Source organism: Ambystoma mexicanum, chromosome 2q (genome assembly GCF_040938575.1).
Source record: "Ambystoma mexicanum isolate Mex_15411 chromosome 2q, UKY_AmexF1_1, whole genome shotgun sequence".
Classification (NCBI taxonomy): domain Eukaryota; kingdom Metazoa; phylum Chordata; class Amphibia; order Caudata; family Ambystomatidae; genus Ambystoma; species Ambystoma mexicanum.
Window position 1 is genome coordinate 1,317,995,822 of NC_090924.1, and position 23,593 is coordinate 1,318,019,414.

General features: G+C 45.8%; 1 protein-coding gene across 1 annotated transcript in view; it reads right to left on the bottom strand.

Moving 5' to 3' along the window:
• Positions 1–23,593, bottom strand: part of NEK10 (NIMA related kinase 10) — a 2,768,076-nt gene that overhangs the window by 1,531,951 nt on the left and 1,212,532 nt on the right. The window contains exon 21 of the mRNA XM_069648774.1: positions 307–428. Within this exon, the coding sequence (XP_069504875.1) occupies positions 307–428 (122 nt within the window). The remainder of the gene's footprint in view (positions 1–306; positions 429–23,593) is intronic.

Consider the following 23,593-nt stretch of genomic DNA (forward strand, 5'->3'; position numbering starts at 1 on the left):
ATCATCAGACACATTTTTAACTACGTTGAAAGTCAAACTCTCTGCGATCCCCTCCAATCAGGATTTAGGGTAAACTATTAAACTGATGGTAATGATGACAATAACACTAGCAATAATAATAATAATGACAGTATAATAAATAATACTGTTAATACTAATAATAATACAAGTAATAATAAAAATAAATAGAAAATAGTACAAATATTAATAATTATAATGTTGTATAAGAGAGAAGAGCCACCGAAGGGCAAGTCCAGGTACACCAAGATCAATATGGATCAGCTAATGATGGTTACTGCGGCTTACCTGTATGAATATATTCCAGATCCTTTCTTCTGTAAACTGCTGCTGCTTCTCCTTCAGAGAATTAAAATGATCTCCTAAGGGTGCCCCCTCTATAAGCTCCATGACTATATACAGCCTATCATCTGCACATAAAAGGGAGATAAAAAAATGCCTTTGTCATGTTACGTGTGTGCAGAGCATTTAAAGAAAAAGCCTTCTTTTCATCTTGCAGGGAAAATACATTTGTCCATATTCGTTATTCTTCGGTGGTGCAATATCAGTGCTCCCTACCATCAAATGTTACAATGCTGCAATACTGTAGCGGTAATCTTTATTTGTAAAGGAAATAAATGGATATCCGCAGACTAAAAAAGTAATTAGACAAATAGTGCAGTGCCATGGATATAATAGCTCAACGTAAAGAGCTATGAATAAAACAAACATAGAAAAATCCATTCGTTTAATCTGGTCTATAGACATTTTCAAGCATTGACATCATGTGCCCAGGTACGCCATTTGCAATCTAGTGCAATAAAATACCCTGGGTGGGACTATTATTTATTTGGCAAATGTGGCCATGTTATGATCTGGTACTCACGAAAGATGGCAGAGTGCTCACATATGGCAAGTATTGCTATTACATAACAGGTATTGAAATTACGAAATCAGGTACTCACACCATTTCAAAATGTTGTTATAAAACACAGTTACTTAGACCATTGGGAGACATTTAATCAAAACCTTGAGTACTCACATCATTGATATGATAAGATATGATAGTCTTTTTACATAGCGCCTATACACAATGCGTTTCAAAGCGCTTCAAGGCAAGGGAGGGAACAAGGTAACATACAATGACATTCTTACGGGCCATGAACAGTAAGGTTGTGAAATTAACTATCGTACTCGGCTTGACAACATTTCAGATAGTGCAAGAGCTAAGACATAGATAAGGAAGGGAGGGGGAGAGTGGGAAGGAAAAGAAAACAGACAGGTGACTACCACACTAGGCCTGACGACATTGCTGATAGAGCCGGAGAAAAACAAAGGGCGGGCGAGAGGGGTGCAGAAAGGGAGGGGAGGAACAAAACAAGCCACTATCGTACTAGGCCTGACGACATTTCAGATAGTGCTAGGGGGGGCAATTAAAGGGAGGAGGGAGGAGACAGACGAGGTTGCTATCATACCAGGTCCAGGGACAATTCTGATAGAGTAAGTACATAGAAGAAGGTAAGGGTAGGAGGGGAGGAGGGAGGAAAAGGGAGAAAGGGGGAGGAGGAGAGAACAGAGAGTAAGCAGTCAAAAAGAGCGGAGAAGCAAGAGGGGAGAGCGGATACAATTGCAGAAGTCAATAGTAACACATAATGTTGCAAGCCAGGATACAAGATGAAGATGGAAACAGCATGATTCAGGGAAACTTGACATGACAAATATATGTCAAGTTGATAAATATATGTGAAGTAAGCATGGTAGTGTTAAGCTTCCTCAGGCTAACATAGTATTGCGTGGCTAGATTCCAGTTTATTCAGTTAGCAAAGCAGTACGCCTAATTCCATTAATATCAGTTAGTAAAGACAGCCCTTGTTCTATTATGTCCATAGAGCACATACGGTTAGGATTCAATTATGCCTGGTTAGAGAAGTGAGGATAGCCTCCATAATGCCCAGTTAGCACAGTAGTACATATTTCCATTATACTAAGTTAACACAATTCCAGATTCTATTATGACCAATTCATGCAGCAGTGCCAGACTCCATCATGCCCAGATAGCATTACACTGCTGGATTATATTTTGCCCAGGTAGCATATAAGAACCAGATCCCATTGTGCACAGTAAGGCCAGATTCTGTTATGTTCAGTTACAAAAATGTTGTTGCATTACATAATGTCCAGTTAGCATAGTAGTGCAAGTTTCCAGTATGCCCAATTAGTACAACAGTGACAGATGTAATAGTGCCTACATAACAAACCCTTATACCGCAACACCCAAGTTACCAGAGCAGTACCATATTCCATTATGCCGAATTAGAATGAAAGTGCCAGGTTCCAGTATGCCCAGTTGGTACAGTAGGGTTAGAAGATATTATCTCTAGTTATCAAAGCAGGCCAGATTACATTATTTTCAGGTATCACCAGAACTCTGGGTTTGATTGTGCCCAAAGTAAGACCAGATACTATTGTGTTCCGTTACTACGGTACTGATAGAATGTACAGAGCCAGATATCACTGAATCACTGAAAGGCCAAATACCACAGCATTGCCAGATAACATCATTTCTAGTTAACACAGATTGGAAGGCTCGGTTATTCTCAGTTTGCACAGCAGTGCCAGATTCCATTATATCCAGTTAACACCGTAAGAACACATTTAAAAATGCCCAGTTAGAACAGTATTTCCAGACTCCATATGTGCAGCTAGCACTCCAAGGATATATTCCATTGGCCCACGTTGCACAGTAAGGCCAAATTCCACTATGCCCTGCTACCACTTTAAGCCGAGATACCATAATGACGTGTTACCACATCAAGGCATGAATGCACTATGTCCAGTTTGCGCAGTAAGGGGAGATTCCAGTATGCCCAGTCAGCAAACTAATGGCAGATTCTCAGCCAAAATTAAAAAAAGGCAATAACAAATCTGTGAACTAAAAACATGTACTAGGGATGGCAATCCGGGAAGAGCGTGGTATTCCACCACTCCACCACACCCTCACTCACCCTGCTCTCCTATCCATGTCACTGCTACTCCCCATACTTACATGTATGTGGGTATGACAGAAAACCTAACCTCTTTGAGAAGTACTGTGACGAGGGAGAGTAGGGACTCCCTGCTTGAAACATACTTAAAGAATTTACATAGTACTGGGAAGAAGAAGAACCTAATCTACCCAAGGGAGATTTCTAGAATAGGTACTGGGACGAGGAGGAGGTGCTGAGCCATGAAGAGTACTCCTAAGCACCACAATGAGCATTCATTCTGGTGGTTGCTGGTTCCTCCTAGGTCCAAGTATGGTAGAAAAGAAAGAGAGACTCAGGAAGAAGTTGTCATTTCCTCCCGGGAGGAACTGTGAGAGCCAGCATGGTGCAAGAAGGAAGAAGGAAGCAGACCAGGATGCCAAGAAGGGAACTGGAAGGACCAGGGCTGGTCCAGAGTGGAAGGACCACACGACAAGCTGGCAGAGATAACCTACAGCGTTCCTGAATGCTGCGAAGAGCATGGTGGAAAAGCCGCGCTGCCCCGAGGAAGATTACAACTGTGGAGCTGCTACAGCTCCTCGAGACCTGACCAAAGACGAGTTCTTAGACAAACCAAAGCCTATGGCAAAGTTCTCTGAACTAGCATCTTCATAGTCACAGTACCTGGTAGGATAGTGAACCAGGTCTGTCATGCAGCAAGAGAAGTTTACGGGTCTGGGACACTCAACCAAGAGACGAAGAGTGTATCAGACACCACTTTTCCTCATCTCAATACCTTGGAAGAAGGCAAACCAGGTCTGCCAACACAGGTCTGGGATCCACACCGAAAGAGGGAGAACATCGCAATCACTCTTCCTCGTTGCAGCACTAGATAAGTAGGCAAAATAGGTCTACCAACATAGATCTGAGACCCGCTCTAAAAGAGGGAGAGCATCGTAATCAGTCTTCCTTGATGCAGTACCTGGGAAGAAGGCAAACCGGGTCTGCCAATATGGGTCTGGAACCCGCACCCAAAATAAGAAGAGCATCGAAAATCCCTTTTCCTCATGGCAGTACCTGGGAGGAAAGTGACCCAAGTCTGCCAAAAGGGGAAACCAGCAAGAAGTACATATCTCAGACCTGCACCCACGAGAAGGAAGGAAAAGCAGAAAAACGTCCTAAGGTCCATACTTGTCAGGGAAGTGAATCAAGATGGCCCAACCAAATAGTAGAGCAACGCCAGGCAAAGGGAGGCATTCCCCCTGGTGATGGGGAACTGTATAGCTGTAAAAATAAAGCCAAGAAAGGTTGGGATAAGGAGTCATTACCCTGGCACTGTGAATTGTGTTAAAAAACGTGAAGAAGGTCAGGGGAAAGGAGTCGTCCTCCCCTGATGTTGCGAAGTGCCTTGAGAAGGTCAGGGGGAGAGAGTCATTCCCCTAACTTTGTGAACTAAAAGATAAACTTGAGAGACATCCTGTTCTACTTGCCTTGTGGAATACCCATCCAGGATAACTTTTTGGGAACGTATGATTTGACCCTAGAAAATCACTCTTTTCTTTCATTACCAGGAGACGAACTTTGTTCTATCGTCCAGAAGAAGGGAGTCATCCCTCTGGAACAGGAAGATCCTCAGTTTTCCTTAGTTTAGTTTAGAGTGTAAGGGACGGAAATTGGTTATGACACAGGACAATGTACTTTTTACTTTCTTAGACATCCTGACAGAATCCTTAGTATTTAATTGAGGCAAGGAAACCCATCTTAGACATTAGAGTAGAAATAGGGGTTTCTCTTTATTTTTTTAGTTAGCTAATAAAAGTCTTTAGCAACCATCAGGCCCCCTATGTGTCTATCTCCTCCTTCCACACCCTTACATATGGTGTCAGATGTGGGATCTGGCCTAGTTGACACAAACTGGGGAACGCCACGGGTGTTACACCAAGAAAAGAGTTGACCATCGTCACCTCTTTCCACCAGTATGTCATTTACCCTTGAATCAGATAGCTATCAACCCCACTTCATTGGTTCAAGAACACACTGTCAGGGTTGGCAGAAAAACTATGAACCCCAGAACTATTTAAACCCTAGAATGGGGTTACCTTCCTTCTATTAACCTCCCAAGCCATTCCCCCAGTGAGAAAACTGTAGAGGCAAACAGTTATAACCTTGTTTGTCCCAGGGAGTATCAGGTTCATGCCAGAGACAAGATTATAGTCTTTTAAATCCTACACCTCCCCCTCTAGGTTAGTCAATTATAATATGCCTCCTGGGGAAAGTGGCTGAAAGAGAGAGTGAAAGTGATTACCCCTCTTGCCTTTGCTGAGAGGAAATTAAGTTTGCCCGCTTGTTCTTCACATCAAGCCCAGTTAAGATCGAAAAGGGTGAACTGGAACACGAGAACCTATAGGAGGTCTCAGTGAAAATCAACCTAGGGAGATGTTTTCTTTCATTGAAAAGTAGAGATTGCGATAGATTCTAACTTTGGTTAAGATCAGCGGGTCCTTATGGGGGAAAAAAACAATCTTCTCAGTTACATAACCTCTTTATAAAGTTAATTCCCTCTGAGAATAGAAGACCCTGAAAATCTAAAGTGTAAAACCTCATTGTCCTCTCACAGGGTTGACAACACTATATGACCTAGAGGAGCCGTGGGCACAGTCATCCTGTCCCTCTCCTCGAATAATAATCCCATAACATCAGAATGAGAGAAATGGAAGATATTTCTCACCTTGATATGGAAAATCTATCTAAATCACCTCTCCTATCAGAACCCCCTCACGATTCCCAGGAGTGGGAGACCCCTGAACCATTCCACGAGGTAATAAAACCAGAAAAGCTCATGGATAATCCAGGCTTGACGAGTGCTGTTATATTAGGAGACTGTTTTGTTAGTACTCATATCTCCTACCCAAAACCGAAAATGTTCTTTTTGTAGAGAATCTGGTCATCTTGCGAGACATTGGGGTTCATTACAATGTTGCCGGTCCGGAAACAACGGTACTGGTAAGCTTGCTGATACCGTTGCTTCCGGACCAGCAAATTACAAGTACTGCGAGCGGGTGCCTTTTCGCCCGGCAGCTGTGTCCTGGCGGGCAAAAAAAGCACCCGCTCGCAGACCTTGACGGATGCACCGGCACCATTCACTAATGGTGCCAGTGCATCTGACCTCCCCATTCCCATTGACTCGAATAGGAATGGGGAGCAATATTTTCCGGCGCCCAGCAATGAGGAATTACCAGGACCACTGGGGCTGTAATGCCCCGGTAAGTCCCCATTGCCAGGCACTGGAAAAAAAATGACTCCGGCGGCAGCTGTACCATTTTTACCGGCACGGTTACCGCCGGACTCATAATGAGGCCCATTGTCTTTTTAAGAAGAGTAATAGTGCACGAAAGGGTAGGGATGTCCCAATTTGCTATTGTGGATTTGTGGGGACAATAAACAGTATTCAAACAAAGGAGAAGGCAAAATCCACATGTATACACCAAGTTATTTGGAGGTGCTAGTCATAGGTATTTAGAAGAGACCAATACGAATGCTCAAAAAGTTGAGTCATCAAGGGAGAGGGAAAACAGGAGAAGTACAGATATGTCTTCAAAATTATGAGAATTTATTTTCAACATAGAAATTATTTCAAATATTTATGGATTTTTAAAAAGGAAAGATTGAAGTAAATATAAAAAGTCAAAATATTATTGAACAGAATCCACATTAAGGAAATTATATAAACTGGTTGTGTGGTAAGAGCAATATAGAAAAAAGTCAAGAAACAATTATATATTTTTTGTCTACCACTAATATGTACCAACAATTCCCCACATAGGTTAGGATTAAATCATGTAGGTGGTTACATAGAAGGGTAAATGCTAATGTGTGTGTATGATCAAGTTCTGATCATATCTAATTGTATAAAACTTTGCCAAATCTGCCTTAAGAAGAGTGAGGCATCTGGACAACCATCATGGCAGGAGGTCAAATAGGGGGAAGAATTGAAAAAACCTAGTGCAGGACTCTCCTATATGAATATTCTCTATGCCAGGTCCAATGAGATGATAGCAAATTGGGAAGAAAATCAGGGGCAACTCTAGATAAGGGGAAGACAAATAAAAGTAAGAAAAATAAAAAGATTTCTATATGTCACCGGTAACACCATATACCAGGTACCCGATACCATCCAACAAAAACAACTGTGGGCCCAATTGATAGTAAAAAGTAAAAAGTGTGCCATTAGACTCTAGTAGATACCCCAAGAATGGAAAGGAGTCCAAACCGAAGAAATTTGCTGCATCTATGGACACATGGAAAGTTACCCTTTTGTTAGAGTCCCTATGATGATCTTTGGGAAGGAAACCTGGGTGACAGCAGCTGCAATTTCACAACTACAGACACAAATAACCCTAGGTAATAATCTACCCCAGTTTCCCAATGGGTGTCTCAAATAGCCCAGATTAGATCCTTCGGGTTGTACGAGCTCCCCTTCGACCGTGAAAAACCATCCTCTGTGAAAACACCAGAGCCCCTGTTCTCAGCTTCAGATGGGGAAGCCACCAAATAAGGGGAAGGGTATGCAACAAATCCTTGGATATCGTCCCTTCTCCCCAAGGGGGAGCCCCTGTCCATGAGGCCAGGGAGTTGATGCTGATACCTAATAGTCCCCTTGGGGCTGGTACAATGGGACTAAGGATGACTATCTGGGGCGAGCACACTATTCCAACACTCCGCCACACCCGTGTGATGCTGGAAATGTATTGGAGGGACAGTGCCTCATTGTCCTTGTCCTGTACCTACTTAAACTGTGTGTTCTGCTTATTTTCTACACAGGGGAGTCCAGTTTGGACCCCTGGTAGTGCAACTCTTCATCTTGTTCTTGGTGGACAAAGACCCATGGGAGACCTCTAGGGCTCCCATGGGTAGGGGTACAACACTGTACCCCAAATGTATGTTTTTTGGCAACATGTGTGTTGCTCACAGAGCAGGGTATGGGCTGGTGGCAGCTACATGCTGGCTTGACAGGGTCTCTGGGTATTCTTCATTCTTGGGATACCCAGGCTCACAAGATAGCCACTGGTGGACTCTTGGTTTCCTTTGCCTTAACCCCTTGTTTCTCAAAGTCCCGAGAAGCCCTGGCTCTGTTCCCTTACTATGAATGGCTCTTGGGTGGAAGAACCATAGATGGCCCTGGGGTTGCCTCCTGCCAGACTGTTATAGGTACATACTTGGGGTGGTGCCTGGATAAATGGAGTTAGTAGCCAATATGCATTCTGTGTTGTGGGTGTCTGGTTTTGGTTGTGTGACACAATGCCTGAGCCAGCCCTGACTAAACTGGAATGAATGCAGTGTAGTGCATTGACAGGCTGGGGAGTAGCCCCCAATCCACATCCTGTGTTGTGGGTGTCTGGTTTCTAGTGAATGGCCTGCGCCTGAGCCTGATTGGGTGCTGCCTGTATGAAAGCATGGTCTGTGATTGCCTGGCTGAGCACGGCTCAGCCCGAGTGAATGGGGAGTGTTTTGTATAACAGGTGGCCTCACACTCACCACCTTGTCAGAAGCTGAAACAAGAAATCTGAAGCAGAAGCTGATGTCTTCTTAAGCTTGCATCCTGGAATCCAGCTGGAGGAAGAAGTCTGCAGCTGCATCTCTTCATCCAATCTGAAAGCTGCCATGCTGATACAAGGACTGAACGAGAGTGGACCTGGATAGGCAACATTTTCCCATAGCTACGACGCAACATCGTGCATCTGCTGCTCTTCACCCAAAGTGTCCTGGAAGCCCGTCCTGTGTGCCTGCCGTCTGGAGAAGGGATCTTCATGGGTCCTGAAGAGGAGCGCCTGAACATCTTGAAGTCAAGAAGTTCATCTGTGCCACCCAGGGTCCAGAAGAGTGTTTGTGACCGCTGGAAAACAATCTGCTGAGTATCTCCGGGAAGAGTGGGTACGCTGGCATAGTGCTGCTTGACACCCAGAACTGTGAAAGCTCCAAACAACTGAAGAAATCTTAAAGGGGCACTGCTGCCATGACATCCATCCACTTTTCTACACCAGAGAAGATACAGGGTTGCTGTCTTCAGAGGAGTGTCCACCAGTGGGTTTCCAAAGAAAATCCAAAGAAGACATTGCGAGGGTCCAGACTTGGTGAGGGTCTGCCATCAGTGGTCATTTCTAGGTTGCCAGAAGCCATTCTGATGTATGTGTTGCGGCTGCAGCACAGAAGAACCAAAGGGTGGTAAGCCGCCAAATGCTGAAACCCGACACTTACTTCTGCCACTGCACTCGTCGCCACTGAAAGTCATCCATGGTCACCAAGTGGCTTATCTTCTTCAGCCAAGCCTTGACAAGGTCCACAGCAGGTTTCACCTTCATGGGACATCCACAACCGGTGTAGCAACCCGACATCGGAGACCACCATGAAAGACCTGCATTGCTGCCTTTCTGACACTTCTTGGTTGGTTCTGTTCTTCTTGACACTGACATCTCAGCAACTCCTTCTTCCAAGGGAGTTCCATCCTTAAGGGGTCTTGTTGAGTAAAGCAAAGAAACTCCAAAACTTCGCTGCCAATGCACCAAAGGTATTGTGATGAGGAAGAGGATCTTCCATCCTCAGGATTCCTCCAGGGGTCCAAGATTCATCTTGGATCCTGTTCTCCTGTGGCTTCCCATGTACTTTGGGGTAGTGGGATCTGTAGAAAGAGAAGCATGCTATTAATGAACATATTTGGACGGGGCTGTAATATACAACATAAAGTGCATCTTAACTTTTCCTTACAGGTTTCCCAAGTGAGGGGATCCTCACACAGTATTGCATTCCTATCGTAAAGAAAGTATCCAGTCTATGTTCTAATGATAACCTGCCTTCAATTATATATTAAGTTAAGGTACATGTTTAGATTTCTAGTACAAAGTGAGTCTTATTTATTTGTGTATATACCAACGTGAATGTTTATCCCTTATGGTAGAAATAAAAGTACTGTGTTATCACCTAACATAGTGTGTGGACATTCCATTGTGGGGAGCTTGGGGGTTCACTGTACCTAAGAACCAGCCAGCATCACCTCCCTTGAGTCTCAGCTTGGCTGCTCACTGAGCGTTACCAATTGAGAGCCCTGGCTGGGGTGCTCTGTGCCTGTATCCCAATTATATAGTGGGCAAAAGTACAGATACCCCCTACAGTCTTTACACTGCTGGCAGAGCGGCGGAATCACTGGTTTTAGTTGTATATACCAAAGACATCACTACAAACAATGGAATCTATTGCTCATGTTTAATTGACTAGAATGAGCTTAGAGGCTCTACAGATTGCTTTTGAAAAGAGAGAATGAGACTTTGTGGACATGTCTAGGGCAGAGCTTATGATACTAAGTGAAAATATCAATTTTTTAAATGATGAAAAAAATATCGATTTAGAAAGAACGCTGCAAAGAGTGGTATTTCTAAATCGATCTGTCATGCCTCTGCACGTCTGGACCGGAAGGGCCATTGTGGGAGAACAGGTAAGTGTTGAGGTGTGTGTGTGTGTGTGTGTGTGCGTGTGTGTGTGTGTGTGTGTGTGTGTGTGTTGTGTGTTTGTGTGGGTCTTTTTGGGATAGGTGATTTCTGGGGTGGGGAGGGAGGTGGCAGCAGCGGGTGAAGAAGGGGGTTTTGTGGGTTGATACCCCCCTTGTTGTCATGATGCCTACCCCCGGTGCACCAGGACAGGCCCAGCACCCCCGGGAGCAGACATCATGCCCTCGGGTAAAAGCCCAGCGGCCCCTAATAGGGGCTCTTTGGACTTTGTCCTGGCGCCATAGGCGCCAGGCTCATAAAAGAGGGTGTTTGGTGCACTTACCTGGTTGCCAGACATTTGGTCGAAAAAAATTGGTCGACCAGACAAATGGACGAACCAATTTGGTCGAAAACCAAATGGTCGAAATTTTTTTTTTTTTATTTTAATCCTTTTTTAAATTTTTTGGGGGGGTCCCTCCCCAACCCCCTTTTTCTCTCTAAAAACCCCTTTTTTTACTAAACGAAAACCCGAAAAATAAATATATAAATAAATAAAAAAATTCGACCATTTGGTTTTCGACCAAATTGCGTCGACCAAAATGCAGTCGACCAGTTTTTTTTCGACCAATTGACTGGACACCCACTTACCTGACGCAGACCATGCTGCATGAAGCCTCAAGCCAAATGAGGCTTAGGAGGGACTATTTTATCAAAGGAACTATTTTACTTGGGTGGGGACCGTGGAAGAATACTTACCTGGAACTTCTTCCAAGGCTATTTAAATCACGCCCGGACTGCCACACGTGCTTCGCGTTGCTCTGCATCTAGCAGCTGAACGCTCACCGTCCCTGCTCCTGCATCTTGCCTCCAGCCACGCCCGCCTCGATCTTGGGATACCTGAAAGGAAGGAAGGGAATAGAAAAGGTGAAAACCAAGAACTGAATCTAACTTCCTACCTGTGTCCGGAACCATCACGCCTGCGATCCTGAAGCTAGACATTCTTTAAAAGCATTGTGCTACTTGTTGCAGCGCCGCGCATCACTCACCTGCCTCGTGGGCTCTTCACTATCCACCGCGACCTTCTGGGCATTCCACCACATCTCTGCACCTGTAGGGGAGAAGAAGAGACAAAAGGTGAGCAGGAGGAACAAATGAGGAAAGCCTGATTTTCCGTCACAAGACTTACCTGGCCATATTTGACGGAACCACTCCTCATTTCGGGTCGCCGCCACTTCTTGGCCTGGTACCGCACCCCGGCCCGTAAGGGGAAAAAAGAAAGACATTACTAGAGGGATTCAAAGATATTTAAAGGGATCATTTTATCACAAACTCACCTGAGTTTATCTCCGGCAATATCCCTCGAAGCATCACTTCCACGCTGCACCTGAAAATAAGGACAGATCGCAGGTTAAGAAAAGCAAACAAAGAGAAGACTCTACTCTGGAACTTTTTAAACTGCATACTTACGGCATTTCGCCTTCCGAAACCAGTGAAGTAACTAGTCAAAAAAACCGCGCCGCTGCACCATAAGCAGGATGGTGAGCTCATCCATTCAAACATTAAGGTGAGCCTTGATTGGGGATTTCGGAGGTGGTCAGAGAAGAGCAAAGGGGAGGTGGGAAGCAATCACAATACTCTGCAGTCAGTTAATCCCCTTTCTCCACCTACAGAAAGATTTTTCTACGGGCCAGACAAGCCAGATTTGGGGGTCCAGTTCAGTCGGTGTTTCGAATCCTGCGCATCACGCTTGAAGAGGTCACAGCAATCCAGACCAGGTCAGCGCCTCCGTGGGAGCCAGGTGAGCGTTACAGAACGCAAAGCCTTCCTACAAATTCCCACCCAGGCGCTATGGAAACTTCTGAGACTGATATGTTGGCCCAATTACTGGGAGAATTACGGGCCGAAGTTCATGCCGCTCGTCAAGAGACTAATGCCCTCAGGAGGGAAATAATCGTATCTAAGGAACGAACTGATGACCTGGCTAGGCAGGTATTGCAAGGTCAAGCTGGGCAAACCCCTCTACCTGGTTCCGGGGGGAATTCTGTTCCTGTGGCTTCAAGTAACCCTGTGCAAATCAATCTACCTGGAAATATGCCGCTGGCCCCACCTGAACGCTTTGCTGGGGACCCCAAACGGTTCGCCGTATTCATGAATCAATGTCGTTTGCACTTCCTATGCAGACCAGGGGCCTTCCCTAATGACCAGACCAAGGTAGCTTTTGTGTTGTCATACCTTAGCGGCTGCGCTGCCGATTGGTCAGTACCACTGGTTACTCAAGATGACCCAATCCTCCGGGATTTCCAAGGATTTCAAGCAAGCATGGAGAGATTATTTGCTCGACATTCTCAGGGACAAGCTCTGGATGATGAACTTCTATCCCTGCGACAGGGCAACCAAGATCTCCTCTCCTACATAGCAACCTTTAACAGACTAATCGTGGAAACTGGGTGGCCAGAGGATAAAAGAATCACATTATTCTATCGGGGTCTACGCGGAGAACTTAAAGATGTCTTGGCCCAAGATGTAAATCCGCCCCAAGAATGTACAGAATATATAGACTTAGTGGTCCAATTGGATCACAGGCTCCAAAACCGAAAAGCGGATCGGTCCAAGTTTGAAACCCGGGTGTTGGTCAAGACCCACGTCACTCCCAGGGGTGCCGATGTCTCCGAGCCTATGCAAATTGGAGGGGTTAGAGGACCTTTAACCCAAAAGGAACGTGAAAGGAGGCGGCAGTTAAAATTATGTCTTTATTGTGGGAACTCTGGACACTTTCTACGAGATTGCCCAGCAAAACCGCCCAAGAAGGTGGTAGGAGCCGCTGATAAAAACCATGAAGACTCTGTTTCGGGAAACGACTCCGCCCGACAAGCGTAGGGGTCCGCTTGCCAAGCTTGAAAACTAACTCTCAGACCTCACATTTCATTTTGCCAATGGTTCTCGTAGATCCGGAACAGCCTAAGCGGTTGCATGCAATAAAGGCATACATCGATAGTGGGGCTATAGGAAACTATGTGGATCGTGAATTGGTCTCTAGGATTAACCTCCCTCTGCGTCCAAAAACCAGCAAAGATGTCATCACCACAGTCGATGGAACTGAAATTGCCTCAGGACCGGTACCACATTCCACTACTGAGGTGACTCTTATTGGTCCGGACGGCCATCGGGAGGCAGTTGTGTTTGACGTAATCAAGGCCCCACAGTTTCAGGTTATTCTTGGAATTCCTTGGTTAGAGACACATAATCCTCAAATTGATTGGCGAGCAAAGACAATAACCTTCCCGGATTGTGCACAAACCTGCTACCCAGAAAATCTGAAGATTAGTCTAGCATCTGTAACCTCTGTCTCCATGCAACTACCGCCGGAATACCAAGACTTTCAGGACGTCTTCCAAGAGGAACAGGCCAACACGTTACCCCCCCACAGATCGTACGATTGCCAAATCGATCTGGTGCCCGGTGCACAACCCCCTTGTAGCAGGATTTATGCCCTTACTGAACCTGAGAACCGGCATTTGAGACAATATTTAGATCAATACCTAGCCAATGGTTTCATTCGCCCGTCAAAGTCCCCATCATCCTCGGCTTTGTTCTTCGTGGCCAAAAAAGAAGGCGACCTCAGAACTTGTATCGACTACCGCGCATTGAACCCGATAACGGTTAAAAACCGTTACCCTCTGCCTTTGATCCCTGAACTCCTTGACCAGGTGAAGGACGCTTGCGTATAAACCAAGTTAGATCTCCGGGGGGCTTATCATCTGGTGCGAGTAAAAGAAGGTGACGAATGGAAAACGGCCTTCCGTACAAAATATGGTTTATTCGAATACCAAGTGATGCCTTTTGGGTTGTGCAACGCGCCTGCTGCCTTCCAATTCTTCATGAACGATGTCCTTCGGGAATTTATAGATGTTTGTGTTGTTGTATATATCGATGACATTCTTGTGTACTCCTCTTTGGAATCTGATCACAGAAAGCATGTCCGGGCCGTCCTTGAGAAATTGCGCCAGCACAAACTGTTTGCTAAGCTGGAAAAGTGTGTTTTCCATACCACCGAGGTGGAGTTTCTTGGATTCATCCTGACACCTAATGGGGTCCGAATGGACTCACGGAAAGTGGAGGCCATCCTCAAATGGCCATCTCCTAGCTCGGTAAAAGGGGTCCAAAGCATGCTTGGTTTTGCCAATTTTTATCGCAGATTTATTCCGGAATTTTCACGTGTAGTACACCCCATCACTGCACTTTTGCTGAAAAATAAACGTTTCGAATGGACCAAGGAAGCCGAACAGGCCTTTCAGGAATTGAAAGCTAAATTCACGTCTGCACCTATTTTGAAGCACCCGCGTCCCGATCTCCCATACATAGTCGAAACTGACATGTCCAGTTTAGCCATGGAAGCTGTCCTGTCTCAGAGAGACCCTGAAACCAACCAACTGCATCCTGTAGCATTTTGGTCCAGAAAGTTCTCACCGCCTGAGGTAAATTATGCAATTACCGATAAGGAATTATTAGCCATTAAGTCCGCCTTTAAGGCTTGGCGGCATTATCTTCTTGGCGCCAGGCACACCATCACCGTGATCACTGATCACCGAAATTTACAATATTTAAAGACTGCCAAGGCTCAATCATCACGTCAGCTCCGATGGGCTTTGTTCTTTGCTGAGTTTGATTTCGTAATCACTTACCGTCCCGGCTGTAAGAATGGCAAAGCAGACGTACTATCTAGAATAGGAATGGGAGAAATAGACACTAATTCAGAACCTGTGCCGATCATTCCCGAACAAAGAATTTTGGGATTAACCTCCTTACAAACCTTTGAAGACATTCAAGCACGAGTAAAACAACTCCTGGACTCTACCGCCTTGTAAGATTGGATCCAAAGGGGGTCTTACTTTTCGGTCAACGATGGCCTACCTTACTTCCAAGGACGCTTATTTCTGCCAGAAAAGGAATTACAAGAACTGGTTATTTCCCGTCATCATGATACCCTGATGGAAGGACATCCTGGCATTGCCAAAACTGAGGAAAAAATTAAACGACAATTCTGGTGGCCTTCCTGGCGAAAGGATATTAAATCTTTCATGATGTCCTGTGGAGTTTGCGCCCAAAACAAAGGCCAAAAGACAAAACCCGCCGGTCTTCTTCAGCCTTTAGACATTCCACCAGCGCCTTGGCACACCTTGTCACTAGATTTTATCACGGACCTGCCCCCTTGTAATGGATACAATACTATTCTGGTTGTGGTGGATCTATTTTCTAAAATGGCTCATTTTATTCCGTTGAAAGGATTACCTTCAGCTTCTATCCTTGCCAAGGAATTCCTCGAAAATATCATCCGCTTGCATGGATTCCCGTCCATATTAGTCTCCGACCGGGGAAGCCAGTTTATTTCACATTTTTGGAAAAGGTGTTGTCAACTGGCACAAATCGACGTAAGACTCTCAACCAGCCATCACCCACAGACCGATGGTCAGACTGAGAGAACGAACCAGACCCTTGAACAATACCTACGGTGTATGTTGCACCAATCGGAGGGTAATTGGAAGGATTTGTTATGGGGGGCCGAATATGCATACAATAACTCGGTGCACTGTGGAACTGGACAAAGCCCCTTTTACACCCTATATGGACTTCACCCTCGTACTTCAGACCTGGACTCTCCTCTGAGCCTTGAAATGCCCGCAGTAGACCATTTGCATTCCACTATAACTCAAGCATTCAAGAATGCAACTGCCCATTTGAAACAAGCGAAAGAAAAATACAAGAAAAATGCAGATCTGCATCGGGAGGAGGCGCCTTCATGCCAAATAGGAGACCAAGTATGGTTGGCTACTAAACATTTATTGCTCAAGGGACCTCGAACTTTTAGTCCAAGGTATTTGGGCCCTTATTCGATCAAAGCTATCATTAATCCAGTGGCAGTCAAGCTCGATCTGCCAGCTAACATGCGGATTCATCCCGTTTTTCATGTGTCACTTTTGAAACCAGTGCAACCAGGAACCAGATTAATAAAGCCACCAGAACCAATTCAGATAGATGGGGAGCCTGAATTCGAGGTGAAGAACATTTTGGATTCTAAAATTTCAAAATCAAAACTTTTCTATCTAATTGATTGGAAAGGGTACGGGCCTCAGGAAAGGTCTTGGGAACCCAGCGACCACGTACATGCACCTCGGCTGGTAAAAAAGTTCCATCTGGATTTCCCAAACAAACCGAAACCTCCAGAAGGAACGACCTTGGGAGGGGCCTTGGGGGGGAAGTGCTGTCATGATGCCTAACCCCGGAGCACCAGGACAGGCCCAGCACCCCCGGGAGCAGGCATCATGCCCTCGGGTAAAAGCCCAGCGGCCCCTAATAGGGGCTCTTTGGACTTTGTCCTGGCGCCTTTGGTGCCAGGCTCATGTTGGACATCAGTCCTGGCGCCATAGGCGCCAGGCTCATAAAAGAGGGTGTTTGGTGCACTTACCTGACGCAGACCATGCTCCATGAAGCCTCAAGCCAAATGAGGCTTAGGAGGGACTATTTTATCAAAGGAACTATTTTACTTGGGTGGGTACCGTGGAAGAATACTTACCTGGAACTTCTTCCAAGGCTATTTAAACCACGCCCGGACTGCCACACGTGCTTCGCGTTGCTCTGCATCTAGCAGCTGAACGCTCACCGTGCCTGCTCCTGCATCTTGCCTCCAGCCATGCCCGCCTCGATCTTGGGATACCTGAAAGGAAGGAAGGGAATAGAAAAGGTGAAAACCAAGAACTTAATCTAACTTCCTACCTGTGTCCGGAACCATCACGCCAGCGATCCTGAAGCTAGACATTCTTTAAAAGCATCGCGCTACTTGTTGCAGCGCTGCGCATCACTCACCTGCCTCGTGGGCTCTTCACTATCCACCGCGACCTTCTGGGCATTCGGCCACATCTCTGCACCTGTAGGGGAGAAGAAGAGACAAAAGGTGAGCAGGAGGAACAAATGAGGAAAGCCTGATTTTCCGTCACAAGACTTACCTGGCCATATTTGACGGAACCACTCCTCATTTCGGGTCGGCGCCACTTCTTGGCCTGGTACCGCACCCCGGCCCCTAAGGGGAAAAAAGAAAGACATTACTAGAGGGATTCAAAGACATTTAAAGGGATCATTTTATCACAAACTCACCTGAGTTTATCTCCGGCAATATCCCTCGAAGCATCACTTCCACGCTGCACCTGAAAATAAGGACAGATCGCAGGTTAAGAAAAGCAAACAAAGAGAAGACTCTACTCTGGAACTTTTTAAACTGCATACTTACGGCATTTCGCCTTCCGAAACCAGTGAAGTAACTGGTCAAATATGCGCCCCTGCACCAGAAGCAGGATGGAGAGCTCATCCATTCAAACATTAAGGTGAGCCTTGATTGGGGATTTCGGAGGTGGTCAAAGAAGAGCAAAGGGGAGGTGGGAAGCAATCACAATACTCTGCAGTCAGTTAATCCCCTTTCTCCACCTACAGAAAGATTTTTCTATGGGCCAGACAAGCCAGATTTGGGGGGTCCAGTTCAGTCGGTGTTTCGAATCCTGCGCATCACGCTTGAAGAGGTCACAGCAATCCAGACCAGGTCAGCGCCTCCGTGGGAGCCAGGTGAGCGTTACACTTGTTTAGAAGACATCAGGCCAGAGAGGGAAGGGCGGGGGGCAAGAACATTTTTTATTTTCGCTATTTGCAGTCCGCCTAAAATCGCCGAAAATAATCAGCCTATTTGTTAGGCCGCCCACAAAAAGTGGAAATATCACATAAAACCGAGCTTATAGCTGACCTTGTGGATTACCAGACTGATTGTGATACTCTTGATGAAGAGTGGGAAGTTTCCAATAGGGACCTTCCCCCTGTGGTTACTACTGATTCTACAGCTTGGATTGCCACCTCTCCTGACACTTCTATTCCCAAACCCAGCATTGCTCTTCAGGGGGATGCCCTGAAACGTGGACTTTTAAAATTGGAGCTTCAAAGAGAAATATTAGCCTTTCACTACAAAATGTTAGAAGTAGAATCTGAGTTGAAAAAGAAGGAGTTGGCACAACAAGTAGTACTCAAACACAGAGACACTGAACATTAAAGACTCCAGCCGGAGAAAGCTAACGTTGAGACTTCAGCTAGACCAGTTGAGCGTGTATTGTCATCTGCTAGCAAGTTTATAAAAGATTTGGTTGGTGTGTATGTGGAGGGTGCTGATGTTCTCCAATGGTTAGAGGCATCTGAGATGGCTTGTGATATCCATGATGTTGACTATAGAGATTGGGCTAAGTGTTTATTGAGTAGAGTACCTCAAACTGGTTATGACTGTATTCTGAAGCTGAATGTGGAAGAAAGAGGCCTGTATGAGAGTATGAAAACTGCTTTGATTGGCAAGACATCTACCCAGTACCTTAAAAGGTTCAGGGAACATAAGAAGAGCGACTACTTTGCTCTGTCAAATTATCTTGACATGTTTGTAGGGCTTGATATAATGGTTTACTAAAAAAGAATGTCACTCTGCTACATTTGAATGATCCAAGTTATGATGTCTCGAGAAGGTGAGGCACATGCCATTAGGTAACATCTGGGTGGAGAAGTGGGAGGAGTGGCAATCCCTGATGGGGATATTGGTACTCACTCGTCCTGATTTACATGGGAGTGAGCATCAGAGATTCAGGGAGGTGGGTGACAGAACAGCCAGTGTCTGGGCCTCATTACAAGTCCAGCGGTAAGCCTGCAGGTGCTACCGGCAGGTTAAATATTTACTGGGGACTGACTTCCCGGTGCCACCAGGAGATTACAACCCCAGCGGCCCAGAAAGTCAGGCGCCAGTAAAATGTACGTCCCCATTTCTCTAGTGTCCCCTAGGTCTCTATGGGAGTGGGGACACAAAACCACTGGCACCGTTCCTAACGGTGCCGGTGCTTCCGTGATGGGTCTGCCTACTGTGGCCACTGTGCCGGCAGGGGTTGGGTGATATTGAATGTAAGTATGTGCTCTGTAAAGCGCTTTGGATAAAAGCGCTATATAAATAACACATCATTATTAGTACCCGTCAGGCACAGCAGCTCCGGCAAGCAGACCTGTAATATGCCGGTCTGGAAGCAACAATGCCAGTGAGCTTACCGGGACCCTTGTTTCCGGATCGGCAGGGCTGTAAAGAAACCCGCTGTCTCTTAATATGAGTGGAGAAAACGCATACTATTGTATAACATCTTGGTGGAATAACTGGAAAAGCCGGGAATCCCTGAGGGCAGCCTGTGGGAGAGTCAAGAGTAATACAAGCTTGTGGGAGAGTCAAGTGCCACGCAAGGTAGGGTGCAGCAGAGTTTCAGTGACGTTGACATCAAAGAGTTGGACATATTTGGAATACCATGTCCACACCCAAACGATCAAGAGGTCGGGGGAGACATGCTACTCATTGTCTTTTCACTCACTTCTAAAGCAGCACTTGCTATGTGCTGTGTGCAGTGGGGAGGCCAGATTTGCATGAAATCAATTGAGGGAATCATCCAGCTCACGTTCAACTCCCGCCAATCACAAGTCTCTCAGGGAGAAAAGATGTGTGTTGTTGGTGGTGGTGCTCCACTCCCAACCTCTTGTAGGGGTGGCACTGGCAAAAGTAGCTTGCTGCTGGCCGCAGTTGCCAGAGCCGACTGGGTAAGAGAGATCCAGGGGGTTTGCCACAGTTTGCCCAATGTCCTGTCCATGCTGCAGCTAGGCAGTGGGATCCACCTCCACCTCACCACTTGTTGAATGGCCACTGGTGGTGGATAAATGGTCACTGACCTCAGAGTATTTGAGCCTGGTACACCCTAATGTGCCAGTGGGGCCTGTGGTTCCTAGCTGCTATGGTCCGAAGGGCGCAGGCCATCTTTGTACCTGCCTTGTACCCCTGATTGACCCGCATTCCATAGCCAGCAAACATGTAGAAGACCTCAGGCTCTTGTCCGCTGATGGTCTCCCCTGGTGACAGAGCAAAGTAGTCCTAGACTGAGAATTTGATGGGATTAAGGACATTGCTCCTTCTGTCGCCATCCATTCCTGTGTCCTGTGTCCACCTGCCCCCCTCCTCTACTTCTGGTGTGTCCACCTTCGGCAACAGCAGCACCGCCACAGACTGCTCATCCTTCTGGGCGCTCTCCGGATAGATCAGCCCTCATCCACAGCTCTACCCTCACCCTGCTGGGTGAGGGAAGCCTCCTTCTCTATATCCCTCACCCAGTCAGGTGCCATTCCAAACATCACCTTGAGTTTGCTTGCTGTGGCAATCGCCCATCTCCCACATGATGGACAAGTTGATCTGATTCATTCGGGACATCTATATAAGGCACTTGCTCCCCTGGTTCTGTGCTTGTCGGTGCCAGGGCCTCTTCTCCCACCCCAGAGGACTCTCCCAATGCCTCTACCTTCCCTACCGACCCAGAGGTTTTGCAGGGGTCTGCAACCTGGGCTAGCAAACCGGCCCCCACAAGGAGCACAAGGCTCTCCATCCTCATCAACCAATCAATCAATCATGGGGAAATCCTCTTCCTCCTGCGAGGATAAATGCAGCAGCCTTCTCTTCCTTTTAGGCACCCCAAGTGGCAGGCAGCACACTATTTAAATAGCCACAAAGCCCGAGTAAAGTCTGTACCAAGTGATCTTGAGTAGCCTGAGAATCACCAGCATAACACCAAGCGGACAAACAAGTGGACAAAAGCATACAAACAAGGGAAAAAAACAGAAGAGTCATAACTACATTCACAATCTACAACTACAATGTACAACTACTACAATACAACACAATAAAACAACACACAACAAACAAATGGGGAAGTGTAGTTTTTGTGTTTTTGGGGAAGCAAATAGATGTGGGAAACTTTATTTGTTTTTTACATATTATAAAGAGACAGAAAGAGAAAGGTTGAAGGGGAAAATGCAACTTATTCTTTTTTATAAGGGGAAATACCACAAGACTCTAACACACACTGAACAAACACTTAGACAAAGGGGAACAGAGAAATCGATTAAAACACACTAAATGACAAGATATTACACAAAGAACCAACAAAAAACACAGGAAACACTCCTCCAAGGCTCTCTAATTTTCTCCAAAACCCCACCATGTGTGAGTCTCCCTGTGTTATCCTTCTCTCATAGCCTAGCAAACCCCAAAAAGGAACAGGAAGTGAGCAGGGCCGTATATAGGGGGACAAACTTCCATAAGGAGATTCGTGGAATTGAACTGGCTGAACAAAACCAATGAATCACCCAGGCTCTGAAGAACTAGACAAACCGGATGAATAAAAACGTTAATTGTCACAAGATCTGCCACGTTGGATTGTATGAGTATTCATCACGTGAGACAGGGAAGTCTAACGCAAGTTTCTTAGGAATTCGTTGGTGCTCAAAAACCCGCCCTGTTCTCACAGCAGGGGTGAATCTTTTCCAATAAATTTGTCTGCTACTGAGTACCAGATTTAAAGAAGTTTGTTCAGGCCTACTGTAAAGAATATATTAAAGTATTAGAATGCAGTTTGAAAAAATCTTCCATTTCATATGTAAAAATTGATACATTTCCGACTAAGCATTATACATTAAGTTTTGAATTAATGCTTAGAACTCAAATGAAGTTCACATTTTTTTAAAGATGTTTTAAATTCATCTAACTACTTAAGAAACACATTTAATTCTAAAACAGTTATGGACCAATGTTTTCCAGATTCGGTTTTGCAGAGCACACACAAGTGTACGAAACTCCTACATTGAGTAGATGCACTGGATCGTAAAAGTGAATCTATGGATGTTGAAGGCTGTGAACATGCAAAATTACTGCTTTGAAACAATGCACCTACAAAATGCAGACAGCGTTTTTGTTGGGGGAGTTATTCCCATAGATGTGATGTTATTTTATGTTATATCATGTTAGTTACACAAGGCCATTACACTGGCTTTGACAAGAGGAGAAGGCATCCCTTCTCAGCCGGGGTTTGGAAGCCTTTCAAGGAAATATCCAGATGTAGATGTCAGTTGAGAGGGCCCCAATTCCTGCCCTCTTTGGCAGTTTGCTTTTAAGCAGTCCAAGGTTCTTTCATGACATTACAACTAGACAACAAGATGCTTGCCAATCTTCTTAAATTGTTTCCACAGAACGAACATCAGAGCGTGAAACCAACAAGGGGCATCAATGAGAGACCCTGCCACACACCCACAACAGCTGCAGAGAGCCCACAACCTGATCAACAGCAGGCGGTTCCCCAGTCTCCCAACGATACACTGCCAGCAGAGAACACAACCTCTCACAATTATCAGACTTGCTTTAGTGGCAACCAGCATGGGTCCATAAACACAAACAAGGACATTGGACCGTCATTATTGTTACACAGCAGATCTGCTTGATGAAAACGGGCGAGGCTTGGCCTGGTACTTCTAATTTTGCCTGACATCTCACCATCTTGGGTGTGGAAAGTACGGCCAGATTGGCCAGGGACAGAGAGCCATCTACAGAGGTAGAGGGAGATAAAAAGAGATCACAGGAGGTAGGAAATGTATGTTATTCGGGTGAGGTCGGAGAGGAGGAGGAAGACCAAGAGAGCAGCAGGAGGGAGGAAGAAGAGGACGAGTGTGGCAGCGATTTCTGAAGGTGAGGTAATAGTAAGTGAAAGCGGTTCTGCAGTGTGAGTGTGCATGTGAGTGTGGCATGTGTGGTTATAAGAGTATAAAGAGTGATTGTGAAGTGTGTGGTACTGGGTGAAAGGAGGGTGGTTGAGTAGTATTCATAGGGAGTAGTAGTGTGACGTGGGGGAGCTGTAGCGTGAAAGAGGAAGTAGTAGTGTGAAGGAAGATGTAGTAGTACAGAGGAGGATGTTGTAGTGCACAGAAGGTAGTAGTGGTGTGGAGAGTGGATTCTTAATAAGTAGGGGAGAGTAGCATGATCAGAGAGAGGGTGGCAACATTGAATGGTGGACGCGAGCCTGAGAAAGAGTGAGTGACATTGGAGGGACAGAAGAGTGGAGAAAGGGAAGAGGAAAGACAGGTACAGTTGATGGGGGAAAGAGTAGAAGCAAGGAAAGGGGAGACTGGGCATTGAAGAAAAGGCCTGTCTCAAGCAGGTTACATTTAATGCACACTCCCTTATTCTAGTAGAGCATTAACCATTGACTAGAGTACAGAAAATGAAGATGTCCC